At 37.9% G+C, this 25,151-nt stretch overlaps 2 protein-coding genes across 3 annotated transcripts in view; one reads left to right on the top strand and one right to left on the bottom strand.

The window, feature by feature from the left end:
- dctn1a (dynactin 1a) overlaps positions 1-16,853 on the top strand; it is a 38,556-nt gene extending 21,703 nt beyond the window's left edge. For both annotated transcript variants that reach the window (XM_036583211.1, XM_036583210.1), the window contains 15 exons: positions 752-904; positions 1,675-1,835; positions 4,541-4,709; positions 6,070-6,138; positions 6,796-7,008; positions 7,794-7,955; positions 8,265-8,396; positions 9,512-9,637; positions 11,432-11,574; positions 12,684-12,850; positions 13,363-13,493; positions 13,774-13,966; positions 14,306-14,379; positions 14,627-14,716; positions 16,396-16,853. In XM_036583211.1, coding sequence (XP_036439104.1) covers positions 752-904; positions 1,675-1,835; positions 4,541-4,709; positions 6,070-6,138; positions 6,796-7,008; positions 7,794-7,955; positions 8,265-8,396; positions 9,512-9,637; positions 11,432-11,574; positions 12,684-12,850; positions 13,363-13,493; positions 13,774-13,966; positions 14,306-14,379; positions 14,627-14,716; positions 16,396-16,536 — 2,124 coding nt within the window. In that variant the 3' untranslated portion in view covers positions 16,537-16,853. The remainder of the gene's footprint in view (positions 1-751; positions 905-1,674; positions 1,836-4,540; positions 4,710-6,069; positions 6,139-6,795; positions 7,009-7,793; positions 7,956-8,264; positions 8,397-9,511; positions 9,638-11,431; positions 11,575-12,683; positions 12,851-13,362; positions 13,494-13,773; positions 13,967-14,305; positions 14,380-14,626; positions 14,717-16,395) is intronic.
- A 2,298-nt stretch (positions 16,854-19,151) lies between these two features.
- epdl1 (ependymin-like 1) lies at positions 19,152-24,841 on the bottom strand. Its single transcript, XM_036583208.1, has 6 exons — positions 24,567-24,841; positions 23,762-23,796; positions 23,518-23,652; positions 22,008-22,194; positions 21,259-21,346; positions 19,152-19,898 (listed from the first exon to the last, which is right to left on the bottom strand). The coding sequence occupies exons 1-6, from the start codon at positions 24,733-24,735 to the stop codon at positions 19,781-19,783; spliced, it is 732 nt and encodes a 243-aa protein (XP_036439101.1). The 5' UTR covers positions 24,736-24,841; the 3' UTR covers positions 19,152-19,780.
- Between the last annotated feature and the right edge of the window lie 310 nt (positions 24,842-25,151).

The following is a 25,151-nucleotide window of genomic DNA, read 5'->3' as shown; positions in this document are numbered from 1 at the left end:
TGAAAATAAGACTGAGGCAAATTTAAGGTCATTAGAAAATGTTCACTAGCCATATTTGATTGCACACAAGTAATATTATGTATTTAAGTGCCAAGGTTTCTCCGTTTTGTAAAATCAGTAAGCCACACAAACATGTCACAGGGATTTCACCCTTTGCGTCATGCAAAACCACAGTAACACAAGGAGTCTCATGACTTATTGCTCTGATATTAAAACACAGATAAAATAAGACTTAAATGAAACCAATGAGGCTGATAGAATAGAGAACAGCTTGATACAGAAAGAGTGATGGGCATTACTGCAGTTGTTGTATGTCATAAAATCTGCCTATTCAGTTGTGACCTTTTACTTGTATGGCTTTTGTTCACATCTTTTGGTCTGATGTTAAGCATGTCAGACCAGAACTAAAATGTTTTAATGTATAATTTTCTGCTTTAATCTGGAACAAAGGAACTGAACTACAAGTATTAACACACACTTTAAAACATACAGGGGAATCATTAATATGACTGTATAAATTGTAAATTTAAGTATTTTGAGGATTTTTTTTTTTTGATTCATCAAAACACCTACAGAAACCTCTCTGGAGCTCTGATTAGTCATGATGATCACAGCATAATATAAATAAACACTGGTGAGAGGGCTATATGTTTAAACAAAGGGTTATATATACATACATAATATATATATTTGCCACTTGTTATTTCTGATGCTTTGCTCATGTAACGCGTGTTCATTTCTATGCATGAAGGCCATAGAGATGGAGCTGCGTAAGATGGAGGTGGCTCAGGCAAACAGGCAGGTTTCTCTGCTCACCTCCTTCATGCCGGACTCGTTCTTGCGGCACGGAGGAGATCATGACTGCATCCTGGTTCTGCTGCTCATCCCCAGACTCATCTGCAAGGTACCACAACATCAGTATCTTTTTAGATGTACATGTGTCACCTCAGTACTATCACATACTCGGAAACCTTTCATAGTATCTGCAATATCATTTAGACCTTAACAAACTCTTGAGCTTTATGAAATATATAAATGTTAGCTTGAGCTGGACAGTGTGGACATAAAATGTTCATTAAAGCTGTTGGTTATCAGAGTGATGATATGAGAAGCAATAAATTATTATTAAAATAGTGCCTCTCTGAATGGACGTGTCGCAAGTACAGATATTTTGTTTCTATTTATTTATTTTTTCTGTGTAAATAAATAGACTAACCTCTTCTTGAAGTGAACAGCAAAAATACAGAAGCAGCATTCCCAATTGTGAAATAAAAATAATGCAATACTGACTATCAGAACTGAAAGCTTATTGTTGTGGACTTTTCTAAGGCTACGTTCCCACAAATCTAATTACGTCATTTTGGTATTATTTTAGGGTAATTTAATCTATTCTGTTATTGCAGCCTTTAATAACATGTAGCACATAAAATTACATCGTGGTAGTAATAAAATTACTATCTAATATGCAATATTGCCTAATGTTAGCTAAACCAGTAAGATTTTATAGGATATCTCTGAAAATTAATGCTGCCCAGAGGTACCCAGCTATGACTTCCAGCGCTGCTTGTGAGATGCGGGTTGGTTTTAATTGTTATATTGGTATAATGGTCATATTGAGGAGTAACTGTTATTAAAGTGTAATTGTCATTAATAGTGTTTCCCCACTGCCTGCAGGCTGAGTTGATCAGTAAGCAGGCCCAGGAGAAGTTTGATCTGAATGGAAACGCTGTGGAGCGCACTGGCCTGCGGGGGCCAGCTGGGGAGCAGCTGAGCTTCGCCTCTGGACTGGTCTACTCTCTCACCCTGCTGCAGGCCACACTGCACAAATATGAACAGTACGTACCAAAAACAAGCAGAATTAGCACAGCAACACTTCAGCATTAGGGCTTTAACCTGCAGAGTCACTTTAACTATTATAGATTGGGTGAATATTATTTTAATATTTTTTAGCATGAAGATTTAATAAAGTGGAACCTCAATACTTTGCTTCACTTTTCAATTTATTTAGGATTGTATTTACCCTTAATGCATGCAATTCATGATATATTTTCTCCTTATAGTTAATCTGGTTAAAGGGGAATTCCACCAATTCAGTAGTTGAGATCTAAGTTGTTCAGAGTGGTTTGGTATGAAACCTCTGAAACATTGTCTGAGGTCACAATGTCTGCAACACAAATATAACCATTGCATTTACTGTACAAAACTCCCATAACTATTTCTTATGATTTTAGGGAGCTTTTACTGGAGGATGTCTGGTTCCTATCACCACTCACCACTGTGAACAATTCTGACTTTGTAACTTTCTCTATAATAGAGAGAAATTTACATCAAACCACTCTTAACCTTTTAATTATGCAGAAATGTAGAACAGTCTAAGGGATTCCCCCTTAAAGTGCATAAGGAGTACTAACTCCAGAAGCTTTATGATAAAAGCAGCATATAGAAAGTGAATGAGTGCAACCCGCTGGTTTCTCATTCCTCTTGGGCTTTAAAACAACCTCCTGGTCTCTCTGAGTGAATTAGGAAAGGGTCTGCAGGCTGCAAGTAACGAGCTGTTTCCTCTTCCTCTGCTGAGGGTTGGTATCTGAGGTGAGGAGGGTGACGCTACTGTGTCTGTATGTGTGTATGTAATTGTTGTAGCTCAGGTTGCACAATCGTGAAAATGTGGTTTGACAGAACAAAGTGGTTTCGAGTGACTGTCAGGAAACAGACTGGTTTTAATGTCATTATTCTGCGTGATTTACATTAAAAAATACTACATTTCTTCAGTGTTTTTAAAGGACACTGTTGTAAACATGCCTACTCGTAGGAGTGGGCAAATAAGATATTTCAATCACGATAGTTTCTAGATATACAACATCCATCCATCCATCCATCATCTAAACCGCTTATCCTTCCGGGTCGCGGTGGGGTGCTGGATATACAACATGCATCACAATATTTTGTTTTGAGGTTTGATATGTTGGAACAGAGAATAAAGCTAGTGTAAGAATAAAGCTATAACCAGTAGTGCCACATTAAAAAATATGATCAAAAACTGTGAAGACAGTGAATTTATGCAACATTTCACATGCTGCAAAGCACTGAATCAGGCCTAATTATATTATAATGTGACACAGTTTATCATGCTAATGATAAATATCGACATATTACCCACTCCTTTCTACTCACTTCCTACAGCGGTGCTGTGTAGAGTGAAATGTTAGAGTCAAGGAAACCCCCTTCTGATGACTCATTTTAAGAAGGGGGGACTTTTGAAAAAGTACAAGCACTTTGAGGTGGATTTTTAGGGGTGGGTTGGTTGGTTGTTTATTGTTTCTCGCTGGCTGGCTGATGCAGAGGTCATATAGCTAACATTACTGCTATAAAGCTAAAGATTAAGTCTGTATTTATTAAGTTCAACATGATTGATTCTGCTTTCTAGCAGTGGTGCGATTCCCAGTGGTTGCATGACATATTTGTATAATGCATGCTGGGTGTTGTAGTGAGAGAACGTTGATGGATTGTAGAAGTACAGAAAATCCAAGGTTATTGTTTTTTTAGCTTTTGTCTTTGCTCTTACCACAATAAAGGTGTTAATGATGTGACTTTATCTTTTTATAAACTCACTGACTCACTAACTGATTTACCAGCTCATATCCATTTTGGCTCTAACTTTGAAGATTTTTTAGCCTTAAATCGATGTTTCGACCCAGAATCAAATTTCATAAAGTATATTGGCATAGCTAAAAACAATAGTAATCATGTTTGTATTTTAGTATATGGTGTGATTTGCAGAAATCAAGTTATATTTACTTATGTTCTTGCAATTAGTTGCTGTCACTTAATCCAGGCAAGTGGTTTATACTAACTGGTTGAAAATTGATGTGTACTTATTTTTTGTGGGTAGAACAAACGCATTCAGTTTAGTGTCTCAGCTTAGTAGTTCATTTGGTTGTAACAAAATCACTTATTACTGCCAACTTAGATTTCAGTGCAGTATTTTTCTTAAAGCTGTTATTAAAGTCTGAAGTATGTATGTTCTTTACATCATTACAATCATGTCAGTGTAATGAAAATTAATAAATACATTAATGATGTAGTTGCTTAAACTTGAAAGCTCAAGTTTCTGCAACAGTGTAGTTTATGTGATGTCTACTTATATTTAGTTTGGAGAACTTAAGTTTGAGTTGATTCATCACCATGTATAATTTCAGTAAAAGTTGAAAACATTCTTTTGAGGCAGCAACACACCTCAAATAGTTTGAGTAGACAGTACTTATCAGGATATACAGTCTATTATACGGTGTCAGAAACCACATAATCAAGTCTTTAAGTGATTACTTAACAACTCCACACAGTTCAAGGCAAGTGTAGTTAGCGCTAAGCTAATTGGTGGGGTATAAGCTTCCATTACTTTACATGTTCGTTACATGTAAAGTAATGGAAGTTTACATGAGTTAATGGTGGTAAGTTGTGATTGAACCATTGCTTTAATGATGGAACGCAGCTAGTTCAGCAGTATTAATTTGTAATTTTCGTATCGCTCTCTCTCCCTCAGGGCTCTGAATCAGTGCAGCGTGGAAGTGTATAAGCGGATGGGGACTCTGTACTCTGAGATGAGTGTGCATGAGCGTTGTCTGGACTTCTTCATCGACCTCCTGCACAAAGACCAGCTCGACGAAACTGTCCAAGTGGAGCCGCTCACCAAAGCCATCAAATACTATCAGGTACTACATACACAACATATATGTACTAACTTAAGGATGTAATGATTTCAGTGCAGTGTCGGAAAATTGAAACAGTGCATGAAAATCCATATCACCAGTTCTCCCCTCGGGCTCTTCAGCGTGTCTCATTTACTCTCCATCAAGGAAAAGTTAATGTTAATGATCACAACTAGACATCTGGTTGCAGCCTATCACAGTAAAGTGGGCAGAGAGGGGGACACGGCTTATGCTGTGGACATACCTACATTAAAATAACTGGGCATTTTTTCTGAAGAGCTTATAAATTGTAGTAGCTGTGATTTTTGAGGTTTATTTTGTTAGAGAGTGGCGCAGCAAATGCTGAAAAAGATTTATTGGAGAGCCTCGTAATCTGTGTAGAATGTAATTAGAGCTCTGTAGAAGTTTGACATTTGATATCAAAAAAAGTGCATCAAATCTAGTTAAGACTGGTCTACTTTATTGTGTCCAATAAAGTGTCTGGAAGTCATAATTCATCTAAAAGCGCCGTAACTGCTTAAAGGGCAACTTTTCTGCATAGTTACTTGGTTAAGATGTGAACAGAGTGTTTTAGAGTGGTCTGATGTCAAACGCTCCATTGCAGAGAGACTTAGCAAGTCAGAATTGTTCAGTGGTTGTGGTAAGACCCAGATGTCTGAAGAGTTTAATGCCTTTAAAAGCTACTTTACAGAAAGTTAATACATAAAATGGTTATGAATCCACTGCCTGATGCCTGAGACATTGTTTTACGATGGTCAACACTAAAAAAGGCTGTATTTGTGTTGGAGGCATTGCTACCCCTGGTTCCTATCACAACCACTGTAAAGAAATCTGAGACTCTACAATGAACCATTTCACACCAAACCACTCTGAATGACTTAGAACTCCTCCATTTAATTATGCATTATCATGCAAACCAATGGAATTCTCCTTTATGCCCAACACCAAAAAGTGTTCTATTTCTGCTGTTTAATCTGCTCCTCTCTTTTAATCACTCCATCACTCAGTGATGCTGTGGCCCAATACCAAACGTGGGGTTAATTTGGTCAGGATACTTGTAGCATATGGTAACCAACACTGTGATTGGTTAGAAACTCATATACGGTCTTTCTGTGTTGCCGAGATCGAGATTATGCTAAAAATAAAATCAAAATCATCAAAGTCATATAATCATATTGAATAGTACAAGGCCAAAAGCAATTGTACTCACGCATTCATTTTATTGGTCAAATTTATAATAAATACATTTTTCTCAAATGAAATGTTTTCAGTGTTTTAGTGTGCAGTGTAGATCTTGAGTGTAGACCCAGGTATATTTTTTGTCTTTCCTCATGCGGTTTGTAATGTTTTTCTCCTGCTTTAGCAACTGTACAGCATCCACTTGACTGAGCAGGCTGAAGACTGCACCGTGCAGCTGGCCGACCATATCAAGGTACCAGATGCTCACATTGCTCACATTACTGTACAACATTTGGGGTTAATTACGCAAAACTTTTAATCTGGATAAGAATTGTCTGGATAATCCAATCCCCCCTTTGTCCTTTCAAGGATAAAATGATCTCACAGATTTGGTCATAGTTTTTTAAAACATTTTTGGACTGGGTGAAGCTGATCCAGACATCGCAGGACAAGGATTTCTGGATTTGGATTTTCTGTGCTTTTAATACATTTTTTGCTGGACAAATGAGATTGTAGCATTTTTTTGTTAATAAAAAATAAATATCATTAACGTAAGGGCACTTCCACACCTACCTTGTTTGGTGTTGATTTTTTTTTTTGGTTGTTGTTTTTTTTTTTAGTTCCCTTCATTTTGACAGATTTGAGCACTCCACCTGTGCTTGATTGTGCACTAAATGACTGAACCGTGATCCGCCCAAAATTGTGGGTCTCAAATTGACAAACCAGTCATAAAAAAACAGATGTTAAATAACGTTTATTATTATTGCTTTGATTGTGATACACATAGACGTTAAACGTCTCTGTTTTGATGCAAAGTGAATTTATAAACAATAAACAAGTGCTCATGTATGTAATTTTAGACACATATAGTTGTACTTTGTAGTTCTACAATTTATTTTTTTCCCCTCAGTTCACCCAGAGTGCTCTGGACTGCATGGGGGCAGAGGTGGGCCGTCTGCGTGCCTTCTTGCAGGCAGGACAGGAAGGGGCAGGGCTTACTCTGCTGCTGAAGGATCTGGACACTTCCTGTGGAGACATACGTCAATTCTGTAAGAAAATCCGCCGGAGGATGCCCGGCACTGATGCACCAGGAATACCTACAGCCCTCTCTTACCCTCTTGAGGTGAGTGGTTTAAGGTGATGGTCAAACCTCCAGGCAGATAAAGATTTATAGTTTAATATTTAGGTTGTATTATTTCAGTTGACATTACAAAAATATTTAAAATAAATACAGCACTATAGTTTATACACAATAGTTTTTGAGACTTAACTCTATATTGTATTTGATGTTATTGTTTATAAAACAGTGAACTTAATAATCACACTGTATTGTTATAAAGGATGGAATGCAAAGTTTATACATCTACATTATATACATTTTTTGTTTGCACTACAGATATTATTGTTTACAAAAACACATCATTAATTTGTGATATTTTTGTTTACCTTAAGTAGTTTTTTTACACAAAACTTTTGATCTTTATTAGTTGATAGTGTGTAAACCTACATTGTGGTAGATGTTGTTTGTGCAACGCTAATATTTATTTAATCGTATTTACATCTACATTTTGTAAATCATTTTTGTTTATACAGCAGTTATTAATTTATAATATTTTAATCCATGCACTATAAGATATCATTTATGCAACATTTTATTAATTTATATTATTTTTATAAACATTGGTTAAGTAATGTTTGTTTACACAAGACTATTGGTTATTATTAGTTGATGGTATATAAATCAACATTGTATTAGATGTTGTTTGTGTGTTAATTTATAATATTTTATTCTGCATTCTCTACATTCATCTACATTGTGTGCATCGTTTGCTAGTGTGCATGATAAATGATTGAATGCTTATGACTGGGAGTAGATATTATTGTGTTCGTATATGTCTGTCTTTGTAGGTAAGTGAGGTGCTGGCAGACTGCAGGAAGCAGATGGCCCGTGTGGTTGCTGTTCTGCAGGAGATGGCAGCAGCTGGAGCTCAGATGATCGCTCCACTTGCTGAACAGGAGGGGCTGTCTGCTCTCAAACTGGAAGATGTAGCCTTTAAAGCAGTGGAACAGGTACACATATATACACACGGCTTGTACAAGAGCCTATGCAGTCTTTCGGCTGGAAATCTACCTCACTGTAGCATTTGGTTGGCATTTTTTTGTTCAATTAGAATTTATGATAGTGGTAACAAAATAATTTGTAGTAAATACTGAATAAGTTATAGGAGATGCTATACAATTAATTGTAGTTACTGAATAGTTCATAGTAGATAATGGATATTTTATAGTTACAGAATATCATAGCAGATACTGACTAACTCAGTGGATACAGAGTAATTTATAGTAATTGGATTAGTAACTGAGTAATTTTGTCTGCAGGTTTACAGTTCTCATGGTCTGAACCCTCACGAGTGTCTGCGTCAGTCATGCAGCGCCGTCATAGCGACCATGAACAAGATGGCCACTGCCATGCAGGAGGGAGAGTATGATGCAGAGAAACCTCAGCGTGTGGTGAGATGTACACTCACACATGCATGTATAGATACAAACTCAAATATATGTACCCTTGGTAACATCTCATGTTTTCTGGATGGAAAAAAACACATCTGCACATTTTCGTGCACAATCACTGTTTTTTTGCTGAATTAAACATATTGGGATGAAAAACAAACAAAAAAACTATTGTATTCAATATAAATGATATAAAACTATAAATATTTGAAATTTAGCAATTAAGAATTGCAAGTAAATGCTATATTTAAGTGTGTTCTCTGTTCTCTGAGTTAACTTATTTTCTCTTAGAAAATCAACAAAATATGTAATCTGACCGGGAGATTAAAAAAAAACCATACAGTTGCATATAAATGCATAAAATTCTAATATGCTTGTCCTGATCAAGTTTACAGATTTTAGATAATCAGCAGAGCTCTACGCTGGGAATACATTTGTTAAAGGGGAATTGTTCATATTATTTTTGCATAATTAAATGGTTAAGATGTAAACAGACATTCAGAGTGGTTTGGTGTGAAATGCTCCGTTTTGGAGAAACTTACAGAGTCACTGAAGGGTTTTTTTAATCCATTCATGGTGGAGGGGTACATGGAAGGTGAGGCAAGAACTTTTTTCAGATTGATCATCATTTTACTATCATCAACATTTACGTATAAAAACTCAAAAGACTCATGTAGGTTCACTGGTGGTTTTGGATAATAAATAAAATGTCTATATTTGTGTTGTAGACATTGTGACCCCTGGTTCCTATCAGCACCACTGTAAATAAATCTCCACAATAAACCATTTCACATCAAACCCCGTTGATTTACTTTGTTTACATCTAAACCACTGAACTGCACACAAATGCGGATGACAAATCAGAATTCTCCTTTAATTTGGCAAACGTTTGAGTGATAGGGTATGAGCGCTCGTACGCTTACGTGTGCGCATGCACACACTTGTGTTATTAAACTTGAGGTGACCTGAATCTTAGTGGACATTAATCTCTCTAATCCTAAACCTAAGCCTGACCCTACCCTGACCTTGACCCAAAACCTAACCACACTCAGGACTCTGAACTCTGAACTGTTTTCTGTTTTCTTTTTTTTTTGTTTGTGTGCTTCTGTCTCCAGCATCCTCCTGTAGAAGCTCGTGCAGCTGCTCTGAGAGCTGAAATCACTGATGCTGAGGGTCTGGGTCTGAAGCTGGAGGACAGAGAGACGGTCATTAAGGAGCTTAAAAAGTCTCTCAAAATCAAGGTCAGATTAATCAACCACACATCACTCTCAAAAAAAAGGTACAGATATACAGTAGTGTGCAAAAATAAGAATGAAATACCTGTTTATCTGGGCAGTGTGTTTATTTGCTTAAAAAAGCACTAATATTAGAATAAATACAGATAACATGAATATAATTAGTAGTGCTTTTATGTATGTCTGTGTTTTAGGCTGCCTTTACACAGTGAAACTTTCGTGCAATACATGGCGTAAAGTTCTCCGGCACTGTGCAGGAGTTCCTGCTTGAGGCATTAAACAAGTTGTTCCGGTCCTGAAATCTGATAGGCTGAGCCTTGTTCACCAACCACATTACACCAACTGAGAATGAGAAAAATCGTTGTGGTTTGGGCTGGTCTGCTAGCTAACATGCTAAACAACTCCTTCATTAATATCACAGGCGTGAATTAAAGTACTTAAGATATAACTCACTGGAAAACGACGATATAAAAGTTTAAAGAATGACGCTTGAATGGCTTACAGTCAGATCTGCCTTAAGTAGCATCGAATCCTGGCTGCATCTTAAATGACCCTGTGCTCCCTACTAGTGTGCTAGAGAAGTTTTGAAATTCTGGCTTCTACAGCCAAATAGTGCATTGTTTGTCGAGTATGAAGGTGGCTGAATCCCAAATGGCTATTTGTTAGCTGTATTATGCACTGTGGGTTTGCAGGAGCCAGTATTTAAAGTCCTACATTGTGCAATACTGATCAGTATGCCGCACACAGTTTGGAGGAACGAGCAATGACTAGTTTGAAGGATAGGCCTATTGGATATTCTTTTGGGCTTTGGAAGTTGTACTTAGATTTTGATACAATGTTTGTTACCATACATTGTGCACAGTTTGTTTTTGTACTAATTGCAAATTGTTTATTTGTTTCATTTTTGTTAAAAAAAAAAAGTTCGTATTCAATTAATTAATATCTTCATTTCATGAATCTCTTCCCTCCATCCTTCCCTGTGACTCCTAACACCTGATCGCCTTTCAGGAACAGAAATTTCCCTTGCATTAAGCCCTGGCAATATTATTTCTGTGTAATTTGACTGTTACGTGAAGCAATTTACAAACAATCAAAGTTGCACAAGACATTTGTTAAGTTGCTCCACTAGATGGTCTAATTAGCAGCTTATATTTGAAACACTTGCTCGTTCTCGCTATGAAGTCATGCTAGAAGTGTCTCCTATGCCGTTATATGAAACTTGCTCCACAAAGTTGGGACACTTGCGACAACCCAAGTACAATTTAGTTTCATGTAGGTTTCAAACTACATAAGTTGAGTATTTCACCTTGTAAAGCCTGCCTTAATTTAACCACTTACAACCCTCTCCTCAAAGAAGCCCAGTATTAAACATTGTTATCATCTGGTTTATCTATTTAGTACTTCATTATGTTAAATCGATAGATGATAGAATATAATAAATCTATGTGATGGTTTGAGGCGTCCAGGAAAAATGGAAGCAAACTTTGTTCTTCAAACTGGCTCATAAAATCTCGACTACTTTTTTAAAAATAAGAATTTCTTTTTATTGTATTTGTTTTCTTATTCATTTATTCAGAAACATTGTGTTGAGACTTTTTCACAGTACTACTATATATATATATATATATGTGTGTGTGTGTGTGTGTGTTTATTTTTTTATATATATATATATATATATATATATATATATATATATATATATATATATATGTATATATACACACATATATATAAATAAAAACAGATTTATAAAATGGATAGTTCTGGATCCGCAATCTAAAATTTCTTTGTATATATCAGGGAGAGGAGCTGAGTGAGGCCAACGTGCGTCTGAGTTTGCTGGAGAAGAAATTGGACACGTCTACTAAAGACGCAGATGAACGGGTGGAGAAGATCCAGACCAAACTGGATGAGGCGCTGACTCTGCTGAAGAAGAAAGAGAAGTGAGTAGACTGTATATATGTATATCCTTGTATCTGTGTCCATATGGCAATCCTGTCTCTCAGTAAGTCTCACATTTACCTTGGTTTTGGTTATGGCAGTTACAGTGAGGTAGACTTGTTGGTGGTTGTCATCCTCACTATAATGTTCTCTCAGGGATGCTTCCTAGCTTGACCCACGACTTGTAACCAGGTCTCCTTAATTGAAATTCTGGGTATGCCACCGATATGCCAACCTTTTTTCATTTTTTTATGTGTGAGCAAAATGAAAATAGAATGAAAATATCCTTAAAATTTTATATTGGGCAAAGATTGATCACATACGCTATTGAGTATTACATGTCTTACAATATTACATTACATGAATGTTTATATATGACATAACTTGTGGTAGATTTTAATGATAGTCCATTATTGGTAGTTCTATGCAGGTTTGGGATGCACTGAGATTTCAGCCACTTAATAATTTTCATATGAAAATGGCAAAAAAAAAAGTTCCTGTGTGCTTTGGATTGAATTCTTTAAAGAGAAATCCCATAAATAAAAGTAACTTAAAATCTTGTGCTAATATTTTTTTTTTCGTCAGGTTTTGAAAGTTGTTACTGTAAACATGTGCATTGGTTAGATTCCTGCTGGTGTGGGTTCAGGGCTGTTTTTTTTTTTTCTAAATGACAAACGAAAGAGACCTGCACGGTAGAAAATGAGGTGTTGTTAGAGCAGAGGCGCTGTGGAATTCAAATTAAGATGCCTCTGGAAAACCATGAAGTATTATCTTTTCACAATTAAACGTTTTTACATTTAACATTATTTAGTAAGCTGTTTAAAATTAAATTAGTCCTCTCTTAGTTAGTTCCCAACTTGGAGTCATCGGCAGCCTTATTATGCTAATTCAAAAGCTTAAGTAATACGACAAAAGGCATATATATATATATATATATACACACACATGTATGTGTGTGCGTGTGTGTGTGTGTGTGTATATGTTAGAATTCTTTCTTTCTGTTTCGGTTTTCAGTTGAATGTGTCCTGAATTTTGGTTTTGGTCATGAATTTTCACTAATTTAAGTGTCATCGTTCTCGGAACTGATGAGCATGTTCTCTTGCGCATGTAGGGAGTTTGAGGAGACAATGGATGCTCTGCAGGCTGATATTGATCAGCTGGAGGCAGAAAAGGCAGAGCTTAAGCAGAGACTCAGCAACCAATCACGGATGACCATCGAGGGGCTCCGTGGACCACCAGCATCTGGCATCGCCTCTATTGTCACAGGAACAGCCGCAGGTAATATACATATTCAGTCATATGCAAAAGTTTGGGCGGTCTTGGTCAAGGTGTCACTTTATTACTGTATGTTTTATTTTATTCCAATATATTAAACTTAATAAATAGAAATTGTGCGCAAAAATTAGCAGCAAATTTGTTTCACTCAGAAAATCAACCAAAAAGTAATTTGATGGGGGGGTGTCCTAACGTCTGCATACAGTTGTATATATGGATTTGTAGCAGTATGCAAGAGTACAGTTTTTGTCAGCAAATTTAAAGCAACAGTTTAGTCAAAAATAATATTGCTAACAGTGAGTGAAAGTGAATAGCCATCAGTTAGCATCATGTCGATCTTACAGTGCTAACTGGAGCTACTCGCTACCATTCACTGTTAGCAACATAAGCCTCCTTGGTCAAGTTGTGTCTTTATTTATTTAAAAAAATGGTGAATGTATATATTAACTGTGTGTGTGTGTGTGTGTGTGTGTGTGTGTGTGTGTGTGTGTGTGTGTGTGTGTGTGTGTGTTTAGGTGGTATCGTGTCTGGTGTGGGGGGTGTGTCTGGTGCTGTGCAGGTGGTGGATTCTCCTCTCTTGAGGCAGCAGATCGACGTTCAGAGACTCGCCATCAAACACTTGAAGAATGAAAACTACAGACTCAAGGTGAACAACATTCCACGTGTGCTCTCTCACTCTCTCACTCTCAGTGCAGTGTCAGTAAATTTGAAAAATCAAGTTTACCGGCATTGTATGGCGGTAATTTTCGGTTATCTTTTGAAATGAAGTGATTTAGTGATTTAGCCCCACCCACTCACGCTGAAGTTATAAGGAGTGTTTCAGCTCTGAGCGCTTTTATTAAATATTAAAGTGAATAAAATTGTAGCACTTTGATTCAAATGATAATCTAACTTGCATGTCGCTGTGATGCTGTGTTTGCCCCCAGGCTGAGAAGATGAAAGCCCAGCTGGCCTCTCTGCCCCCCCTCAGTGTCCCCAACATGGCAGGGGTGATGAAGGAAGGAGCTCTGACTGAAGGAACCTCAGGAACTCTGTACCGCAAAACTGACCTGCTGCTCAACAACCTGCTGAAGATGAGCGCTGGAGTCAGAGTGGTGGACATCTCCGGAAAAACCCCTGGTATGATCAGTCATTCAGCAAACAAAAGTGGCCCTGGACGCAGCGGCTTTTAGAGTAACCTTCCTAGGTCCGCTGTGCTGCAGTCTGCAAAAGTTTGAACACCCGCAGTCAGATGGCATGTTTTGTGGATTTTCTAGTGAAAATAAGTCACAAACTGAGTAAAAGACTATTTTGGATTTGTTATTTAAACTAAATGCAGCATCAGCACTGAGAAATCACAGTGTTAAAGGACATTAGAGGTTTTTACTAGCTTTAAGGGAATAAGGGCAGGTTTTAAGATATGAAAGTAATATATGAGAGACTGACTAATAACTAATTGTTTTTTTTTCTCCTCTGTAGTAAGTGCGAGTGCTCAGCTTTTGGAGCAAACAGCCAGACTGCAGTCTCTCAGTGACGCTCTGGACAAACTGAAGGTGAGGAACAGGTCACCCACACACACTCAATTAGGCAATCATTTTAAACAGATTAATTGTGTCTGTCATGTTATTATGTATTTTTATATGTATGCTCTCTCGCTCTCTCTCACTCTCTCTCCCTCATTCTCTTTTTCTCTCACTCACTCTCTCTTACTTGCTCGGTCTCTTCCTCTTTCTCTCTCACTCCCATATTTTGGCACTGTCGCTCTCTCACTTGCGCTCTCTCTCTTTCCCCTTCACTCAGAATGATGTATCGGAGCACATAGTAAAGGAGCAGACAGGAGCTCGAGTCCGTTCAGATTTTGCCACGTTCCCCTCTTCACCCTTTGTCAAGGTAAGACAACACTTACAAAGACACACATACAGTTTGGGCACCCCGGTCCAATATTCAGTATTCAGTATTCTATTGATTTTCAGTGAAAATGTGAAAATAACATCCTCTACAGCACTTGTCAGGCTCCAGTCCTCGTGGGCCACAACACTGCAGACTTCAGCACCTCATTAAACACACCTGATTCAGCTCATCAGATAATTAGCAAGGTCTTCATGAACTGAATTCAGAGCATTAGATGAGGGTAAACTCAAATCTCCGCAGCACTTTGGCCTGGAAGGTCCCCAGTTTGACATGCCTGCTCTACAGAGAACACACTTCTACACGGTTTAATGCACAATTGCTGTTTAGTTACTGAATTTAACATATTGGTGGGGGAAAAATATAAAATGTTGCCTGTGCAAAAGGTATGGCACATTTTATATTTTATTTATTTTTTTCAAGGTGTAAAATTTACAGAAAAATGCCATATTTAAATGTGTTACTGTGTAGGGAAGGCGTTAACTTCTTTTCAATAGTACACCAAAATGTTTTGGCAGTGTGTGCACATCTGTTTCTCATTACAGAGAGGAATGTGTTTGCTTATTTTAAAGCAAAGAGTTCTTTAAACTGTTGAAGGCTTTCGTTTAATGTTTTCCAGCAAACAACAAAAAAAAAACTCAATGGGAGTCAATGTGTTGGACTAATCTCGATCAACAAGTATTATTATATTATTATATTATTATAAATATTTACAAGAAAAACATTTACAGGTTTATCTTCAAACGTTAGTGTGTTACAGTAATGAGAATTTGACTACATTTAATGTCAACTAAATCCTTTATTTTTATTATTCAACCAGGCATCATTTTTGTTTGTATATCCCAAAAAAGAAAGCATTCGGTTTAGGTGTAAACAGGTTTACAAATTCCAGTTTTGCACAGAAGCTCCACAGGCACCCATTCTTTCTTTACTCTTATCAGCAGCACCCTCTACTGTCTCCTATACACACCTGTCCAGACTTACTACACAGCTGTCTGCCACCTAAATAATAGTCACTAGCAGTCCTGTTGTCAGAAACGGTCTGACTAGTGATGAGTGGTTTAGGGATGAGGTGATAAACTGTGCAACAACCTATGGACCACAGTACTTTTACACCTATATAGTTAATCTATAGGGTAGGTGTTTCTAATAAATTGGTCAGTGAGTAAACGTACAGGGTAGGTGTTTCTAAAAAAAGTGGCCAATGAGTAAAACTACAAGGTCGGTGTTTCTGAAAAAGTGGACCGTGAGTAAAAGTACAAAGTAGCTGTTTCTAATAAAGTGGACAGTGAGTAAAAGTACAAAGTAGGTGTTTCTAATAAAGTGGACAGTGAGTAAAAGTACAAAGTAGGTGTTTCTAAAAAAGTGGACCGTGAGTAAAAGTACAAAGTAGGTGTTGCTAATAAAGTGGACAGTGAGTAAAAGTACAAAGTAGGTGTTTCTAATAAAGTGGACAGTGAGTAAAAGTACAAAGTAGGTGTTTCAAATAAAGTGGCCAGTGAGTGGAAGTACAAGGTAGGCGTTTCAAATAAAGTGGCCAGTGAGTGGAAGTACAAGGTAGGTGTTTCAAATAAAGTGGCCAGTGAGTTTAGTTACAAAGCAAGTGGAGACTCTTCTCTCCAACCAACCCATTTCAACCCCCCCCTCTCTTTTTCTCTCAGGCCGAGGAGGAGAAGAAGAGGTGTGGAACGGTTTTGGTGGGTAAAGTGATGATCCCGTGTGCTCGCGGTAAAGAACAAGCGCACTCCCTCGTCCTCTCACAGCATCAGCTTCAGCGTGTGAACCGCCTCCTCATGACCTAAACGCCTGCTCGTTGTTCGCCCTGGATAAGGAACAGGCTGCTCCACCAAACAGAATCACCCATCCACAGTTAAACTTCCTATTCTCTGTCACTCAGGAACAGGCTAATCCACTTCTTCCATGCCAAAGACCATCACTTCCAGAGAGCAGCTGCGTATATTTGTACAATCAGCACTCATATCATCAGATATTCAGAGTACAAGCAAAAGCAGTCGGCGTATATACCTCAAAATATGACGATTTTATGGAAATTGTGGCAAAAAATCACTAATATTTATTACTTCGTACCTGTTTCTGGTGACTGGATGTCGGTTCCATAGTATTCGAGATGATTTACAGATTCTTATGCAATTTTTAAAGCAACATTTTTGCTATTTTGGAAGCGGTTATTCTGAACATCACTCTTTTTGATGACTTTGCTAGACTTTTTCACATGTATTAACACATTCAGAGAGAATAAGGGGAACACTACATGCGTAGTTAAGGGTATTGATGGTTACAAATAGACTGAAATAGATGTTAACTGTAGCTTTGCACTAACGTTCACTCTCAGTTCTCTTTAAGCTTGCAGTTAGACGCAGCTGTTGAAGCACAGACAGGACCAAACCAATACCAATGTTCAGTAAATTCAGTGTTTTTTGTCTTCTGTTTAAAATGACAGGCAAACCTGCCTCCAAATTATCTGACAAATTCTGTTCTTCTATTACCAGCAAATTAAAAATAATAAGAATAGTAGTAATTAACCTGTTGTTATTATAATTTGTAATGCAGCGCATTGCCGCCAATCAGTACACCCTAAAGTCAATATATATATGTGTGTAATTTTTCCACATGTACAAGTTTAAATGTGTAACATTCTCCTGTTGAAGAATTCTGCCCTTTTTCAGACACTTTGATGCACATTTTGTGCCCCTTTTTAATACAACAATATTCAGTTTTGGTACATTTAATAATATTTAATTGGTTCTGCTTGTTGAACAGATATCATAGGAACACGTAGTGTTGGTCCATGTAACACAATATTTAATGGCTTTTGCATTTACACTTCAATAAAGATGAAAAAATGATTTGAAAATGGATCATTTTGATCTTTGGCATCTCAGTTTCAATTGTGTTTCAGTAGTTCCACTTTATGAATATTCTAACATGACAGCATAGACAGACAGTTTTACAGTACTGTGCAAAGGTCAGAGACCACCCTTCACTTATTTCCTTTCCAATTATAGCACCCCATAAGTAGAATTACGTTTATTATACCTTCCATTCTGTTCCTTTCAGGAGATTCATTTTCAGTATCTCAAAAAAAAAAACGGGATATTTTTCACACCTCCAAAGTTCAGTCTTAGAAATTGGTTTTACATTTGCTGCTCATAATTCAAGTGATCACAAACACATTCAGTGATGTTTCAGTCTGGGGTGGTCAGTCCGTTGTTCTGAGAACAGCAGCAGCTTCTTTGTTTGGTTTGTCTGTTTCCTTTCCTCAGTAAGAGCTTCTTGTCAGCTACACATCCTTTCAGACTCACAGTGTTGAGTGTCGTCTCACAGTGGAAGGATGGAGAGAAACACCTGTGGATGTTTTTAGATCTGAATCTAGAGTGGAGCTTGATTTTCTCCTCTCTCTCAGAGATGAAAGCTTTTAGAGCTGTTTATCTGATGGCGGGGGGGTGCAGTTTTGGTGGTCTTGAAGGTGATTGTTAGGAGTTATATATACACATACATACATACATACATATATATGTATGTGTGTGTGTGATATATACACTGCTTATCTTTCTGGGTGTTGCGGGGGGCTGCTGTAAAGCAGAACACAAACATACATATATGTATATATGTGTGTGTATATGTGTGTGGGTCTGTCAAACCTAATAATGAAAAAAAATTGGGAAAACAGCAAGAAATAAATAATTTAAACAAATATAATGAAAACTAATCCCAAGTTGTGATTTTAATCAATCTACACAGCAATATGTATTTGTTTTTTCTTCTTATAACGTTCCTCAAGTATTTTATTACAACATTGTATTTTGAAGGGAATTCTCATTTTCCAGAATTAAATGGTTACGGTGCAAATAAAGCCATTCAGAGTGGTTTGGTGTGAAATGCTCTGTTCTAGAGAAACTTACAAGTCAGAACTGTTCACAGTGGTGGTGATAGGAACCAGACGTCCACCTCTAAAAGCTCCCCCACAGAAAGTCATTACATGAAATGGTTATGAATTCCCTGCCTGATGCCTGAGATACTGTTATGATAGTTTGAGAAGGTTTCAGCCTTTCATTCATTGTGGAGAGGAACCTACAAGGTGTTGTGAGGCAAAGATTCAGATTGTCTATTTTACCATCATACATATAAAAACTCAGAAGACACATATAGGTTCACTGCTGGATCTGGATAGTAAATAAAATGTCCACATTTGTGTTGTAGACATTGTGACCCCTGGTTCCTATCACCACCACTGTAATGACACCTGAGCCTCTACAATCAACCATTTCTGAATGACTTGGTTTACATCTCAACCACTGAACTATGAATCACTATGCAGACTCATTCCCATCCAAATGATATATAAAAACAACCCAAGCTTTTTCCAAAGCCTCCCTTTAAAACACACAGAACACCGTTCCTTAAGCAGCTTTTATTAAAATGTTAGTTCATCGCTTGTTATAATTAGCTGATGTGAGCAAAGTTGTGTAACATGTTTCTAAGATATTCAGTGCAAACTGAGAGTTTATGAATCTGTAACTGCATCCTCTGTATGAGTAACAAAAACAACAGTGTGAAGTGTTGCAAAATTTTTGGCGCCCCTGGTCAAATGACGTTTTGTTTGTTTTCTAAGTGAGAATAGGTGAACACTCTCTACAGTGAGCTTAAACGTGGCATTGTTCTGCAGTTTTATCTCCAATGTTACGTTCAGCAAATAAACAGTAATTATATTTAAAAGGGGCAAATTGTTCTCCGTAGAGAATGTATCAGTTTTCACTAAGAAAATCAACAAAACATGGTATTTGACCACAAACATGCTTTCAACACATCAGCTGAAGTCTACAAAAGTACATTCAGAGTGCAGTGTACATGTAGACTAGTCAGTAACAGAGCAGTATGATGTGTTTTCCTATAATGACCTTCAGAATGAAATCAGTCAGTTCAGCAGTTCCATGTAAAACGTATCTAAGCTGATGTAGGTTAGTTCATTGTGTTCATTAATGTGTTAAATGTGGAATATGAGTTATAGTGAGCCATTGTGGTCTCTCAGAGGAAAGCGCTGAAGAAGTTCCCGTTGTCTCCACTCTCCATAGTGGCATTCTTACAGAACGGAGGAGGAGTTAGTGGGCTTGGGTCCTTGATTCCCACAATGATGTTAAAGAAGCTGAAACACAGAAAAAGGTGTCAGAAATGCCAAAATGTCTGTAAAATGAATCTGCAGAAAATGGCAGTCTATTTAAAAAATAGTGCTCTGCATTTACGCTGCTCCGGCCCGTCTTCGCACCGCAATGTATCCCATTTGGTTTCAATGGGAAGTGTTGCTTCTGTCAGGTGTGGCTGCGTGGTGCATGACAGGTGCTCGGTTTGGGGGTTGAGGAAAGCTGAACTGTATGCAAATGAATCTGACCAATGCAATGCGCCTACCCAGTCAGGAAGCAGCTGGTGTTTGTGTGTGTTTGCTGATGTTGACCCCAAGTGGTGATCAACAACGTAAATCCTAATCTTTCCAAGTTCAACCTTATTAATGTTTTGGAAAATATTAGTTTAATGATGTGCATTACGTCAAGATTCAAATCAAATAGAAGCATTACATAAATATCAGCTTAGCTAGACTACATTTCAAATGGATTTCACAGGGAATGCCCTCGTAACATCCACATGTGGCCAGCTGAGTGGGGAGGGATGTGTTCACGGCTGTTGACATGTCGGAGCAGTGTAAACGCAGTGTTAGTCTGCTAGTCGACTAACAGTAACGAAAGCGTTAAAAATACTTACTAAGGATCTTAAGCTAAGAAGTTGATAACATTGGGCCTCATTTTCCAATATCATTTTTCTTAAATGTGTTCTTGAGAAAGGTCCTAAGAAAAAGTCTACATCAGATTTAAGACGTGTTCTTTAACCGCAGAATTGTTCACGCCTTTGCGCACTAGAGTGTGTTTAGATTCAGCTCAGAACAAATCCCAACTAACACTGGTGAATGTCGGAGTCATCGTGAAAACTGTGTAAGTGGGTTTTAAGAAGAAATTTCTTCTTTAGAACGGTTGTTGAATGAGGCCCATTGTTCTTAACAGCAGTTTTCAGAAAAAGTTCTAAAGGATTTTCTTAAGAAAGTCTTCTATTTTCTTTCTTAAGGAAATTTTAATTGTGTGTGTAATATTTTTTCAGTCTGATAAACTGAGCAAAAACATTCAAATTGTGCGCTAAATGCAGGTAATTTAACCAGAGGTGTTCAAACTTTTGCACACAACTGTACACGTACTTCAAAATACGGACAAAAGCAAAAAAACGACAAAAATAAAGATACAAAATTTCGTCCTGACAGCGATGATGTGTAGGCCATGTACAGGCCGTTTTACAAACAGAGGTAAGTCACCTTCACTCAGAGATTATACCGCACAAATACATTAAGCCATGTGTAGTTTTTTTGGACTGAACTTACGAAAGGTTTCCTTTGCTTTAAGCCTACTTGTGGAAGAATTACTCCAGAATAAAATAAATGCTTAATTTCTCTGGCAGGTTGTTACCTGGTGACTATCCAGCCAGCCTGTGGCGAGTGGTAGATGGAGGAGATGGGAAGGCAGCCAAATTCAGTAAATGTCAGGAAGTACTTAGCTACAGAGAGAGAAAAACAGTACATGTATATTAATATATACATTTTAATATATTAATGTACATATATATATATATATATATATATATATATATATATATAAAATATGTATATTAAAATATCTGTTTTGGAGATAAATTCACATTTGGAAACTTCACTATTTGTATTTGTCGTGTAGAAAAAATTCAAGCATTTCAGCATAAGCTTGATGATGAAAAATGCTGTTAAAAATGAGTTAAAGTGAAATACGCTTGGCAAATTTACTTGGTTTCTGACTCTGTATGACACACTGTTATCTGTAAACATGAGCTAAAGTTCATTAGCACAGCTAAAACAGGAGCAGCCTGAATTCAGTGTGTGTTTACAGATAGCAGTGTGTCATACAGTGTTGGAAACAACATAATCAGGTTTATTAACAATTACTGAACAACTCCACCCCTATTGAGGCAAATGACAGTTTATGCCTGCAGTTAGCACCATGCTAACTGGTGTGGTATAAGCTTCCATTAGCTACATTAGCCTCATAGCTCCGGCGCTAAAACTGCAGAGGCAAATGTGAACCTAAGTTTAGCTTGGCTGATCAACTACATTTGGGGTGAATGCCAAGGAGGAGAGGGGGTCAGGTTATTGCTTTAATGGTGACCCCCGCAGGTGTATGTGTACCATCATTTGCAGGTGCTTCTCCCATCCAGGAGTTGACCAGCAGGCCTTCACCGGGTCCAGAGAAACTGCCCAAAACGACCTGCCCCAGCAGGGTGGCGTTAGCTGGGATCTCCATCGGATGGAAGGTGTCGGTCAGCTCTTTCTTACTGCATGTCTGGTTCTTTTCGTTGATCTTGTACATCACGCCCTGAAGAGGGAAACGCAGAGTCAGTGAATCGACATCTTCACTTGGAGAGGTACTTTTAGCACTTTTCACACTCTGCAGGGACAGAAAGATATTTGAAAGGCCTCGTTGTACTTTTCTCATGTATTTTATTTATTCCACTCTGGTCCACTTTCCACATTTGTGTGGTTTTATGTACCATAAACAGTCATAATTGACTCTTATATGAGTCTTTTAAACAGGCTGTTAAATAGTCTTCAAAAGGGAAGTACACTCTGAAGTACATCAGAGGTAAGATATAAATAAAAAGTCCACCGTGGCAGTTTGCTTTCACTTGGATGCTTGAGGCTTTGGGTTTTGAAGTTTGCTGCTTCTCTGTATGTCTATTTCAACCGTTGGATTTTATGTCGCCTTTTTTGGGGTAAACGTGCTTGAGAAGAGCAGACGCATACTTTATAGCAGCACTGCTGTGTCTGATCCACTTATAATGATGCAATACACAATATTACCTGCTCTGTGAGGGTCCTGCGGGGGTCCTGACCATTGAAGAACAGGATAAAAGGGGGCTAACAAAGTATGCAGAGTAACAGATGGACCGCAGTCTGTAATTGTAGAACTACAAAGTGTACCGGTGTAGTAAGTGGCGCTGATAAACTGGACAATGAGTGTAGATACAGTGAAATGGCTAATCTGTGTATGTCTGGCTGTAGTTAAGGACAAAAAGTCAAATATCCAACAAACGTCATTTCCTGTGTTTGTATGTGGTAAAGTAGAATCATATTAACAGCTGAAAGCGGTCATTACTTTGCAAGCAGTTCTCAGCAGAATGGTACAGTTGTGAAAAGGTCTAAAGCGCCTCTCAACCAGGCAGATTTTACCAGAGCAAACTGCAGGCTGAATAGGTAGCTTTGTGTAAGTGAGTTGGTTTTAATGACATCACAAAAACAGTGGACTAAAAATGGGCTGTTTTTGCAGCTTAGTTGCTGTATACATACTGGATGGACTGGAGAGTGAACGTTTTGAAACTTTTACAGCATTTACCTACATCGGACAATTACATTTTCCATGATACAGGCACTTTAATTTGATGACTTCAGCATCCCATACTGTATTGTTTCAGTTCTTCCTCCTCTACCAGACTAATTTTGACCTCGTAACTGTGAGAGTGACAGCAGCCAAACAGTTAACAGAGGTGAAAAGTGAAATCTCTTGTTCCCTAAACTTTTTCTCACACTCACTCCCACATCCGACATCTGTCTGTAAGGCATGTGCTTGTTTATGTGTGCTTTTTTCATACTGTTCCTCTTTTTGGTTTTGCACTGTACAGCAGCTCTGCGTCTGTGTTACCTCCTTATAAAGTAGCAGAACGTCATCATGGAAGGATTCATTCTTGTATTGGCCGAAATCTCCAAAGCGGATCCGTTGACCAATTGCGTCGTAGATGTACTTCCCGAACAAATAGTAATCAGCATTTGAAGCCGTCTGAGAAAGAGATATATAAATATATACACACGCACACGTACTACTGTCCGATGCTGATGGTTTTGAGAGATGAAATAATGCGAAGGGATGAAAATCCTGTGTAACTCACCACAGTGAGGCTTCCCTGAAGCTCTGGAGGAGACTCTGCAAAACAACACATGTTCGTCATGTAAACTAACTGCACTGCCTGAATATTTATGCCCACAGTGGAATGTCTTTATTACTAGTGACTACACTGAGGTTAGGTACAGTCCCTGCACTGATTTCTCCCACTGCTGCTACTAACACTTTCACTTCTTATGGTCAAAAGATTTCACAGCGTTACAGTACAGTTCTCCGTTCTTCATTACTACTGTCTCTGGTTTTGTTTAATTTACTTATCTTATCAGAATCAGCTGATTTTATTGGCCAAGCAAGAAAGCACTTTGTCTGCTAAAATTTCTCTTATCAGTTACTCACATTAGGACACAGGAAACAGATAAAAATAGGAGGGGAGACCTGTATCTTGCAAATGGGAACCTTCATGTCGAGCTGGCAGTACATCAACATGTATTGCCATCATGATAAATTACATCACAATATACTGGGGAGGGGGAGCTGAAGCTGTACTAAGCTGTAATAAAGGCAAAGAGTGGACACACTAAATACTGGGAAAATTTGATACTAAATTTAATCTTTATTTTGTTTGATTTTCCAATAAATGTATGTTTCCTGATGCTGAAAATAGAATAAATGAATGGCTGTTTTGACTAGAGACAAAATAAATGAGACGTATGCACAGAAATGTATATCAAACAAAACATAAAAACACAAGCAACAAAAGAAGCAGAAATGATCATTTACACTAATTTAAACCTCAGTATATCTCATGCGTACACACTCATACAAATGTTTTAATCTTGTTCATCACTTACTGCAGGGACGAGGAGGGTGAGGATGATGAGTAGGATGAGGAGGGTGAGGATGATGAGTAGGATGAGGAGGATGAGGATGAGGATGAGGATGAGGGTGAGGATGAGGTCTTTCTCCTGAGCAGCTTTCAGCCAACAGCCCCACCAGAGCGACCCACAGCAGGTAGTGCATGATTTCAGCTGGAGAGTTTGTCTCTCTTCTTTCTTTCCCTCCGTCCTCTGCGATAGGAGTCTCCCCTTCTTTCTCTCCTTATATAACACCCCGGTGGCCTGATTTGTAACCTCACACTGTAAACACACTCTCACTTCCTTGTTTCTAATCGCCACATGAGTCCATTCCGTACTCCGGATTCGGGCTTTCCACTGTTTTTCAGCCACTGAGCTTTTGTTGTGTTTGCTGATGCAGTTATTTAACTTTTATTGAGCTACTTCTCTACATGCTTGACATGAGGTGACATTGACTGTATAACTGCTTTACCTTTCTTTGTATTACTATGGTATTTGAGCTGTTTTTTGTGCATGAGTGTGTGAAAGGCTGTGTTTGGTAAGTGCTGTGTCATTCTCTGTTGCGTAATACACCCTCACCTT

The sequence above is a fragment of the Colossoma macropomum genome, unplaced genomic scaffold (assembly GCF_904425465.1).
Source record: "Colossoma macropomum unplaced genomic scaffold, Colossoma_macropomum, whole genome shotgun sequence".
Lineage (NCBI taxonomy): Eukaryota > Metazoa > Chordata > Actinopteri > Characiformes > Serrasalmidae > Colossoma > Colossoma macropomum.
Note: the sequence above shows the minus strand (reverse complement) of the source record. Positions and strands in the feature narration are given on the sequence as shown.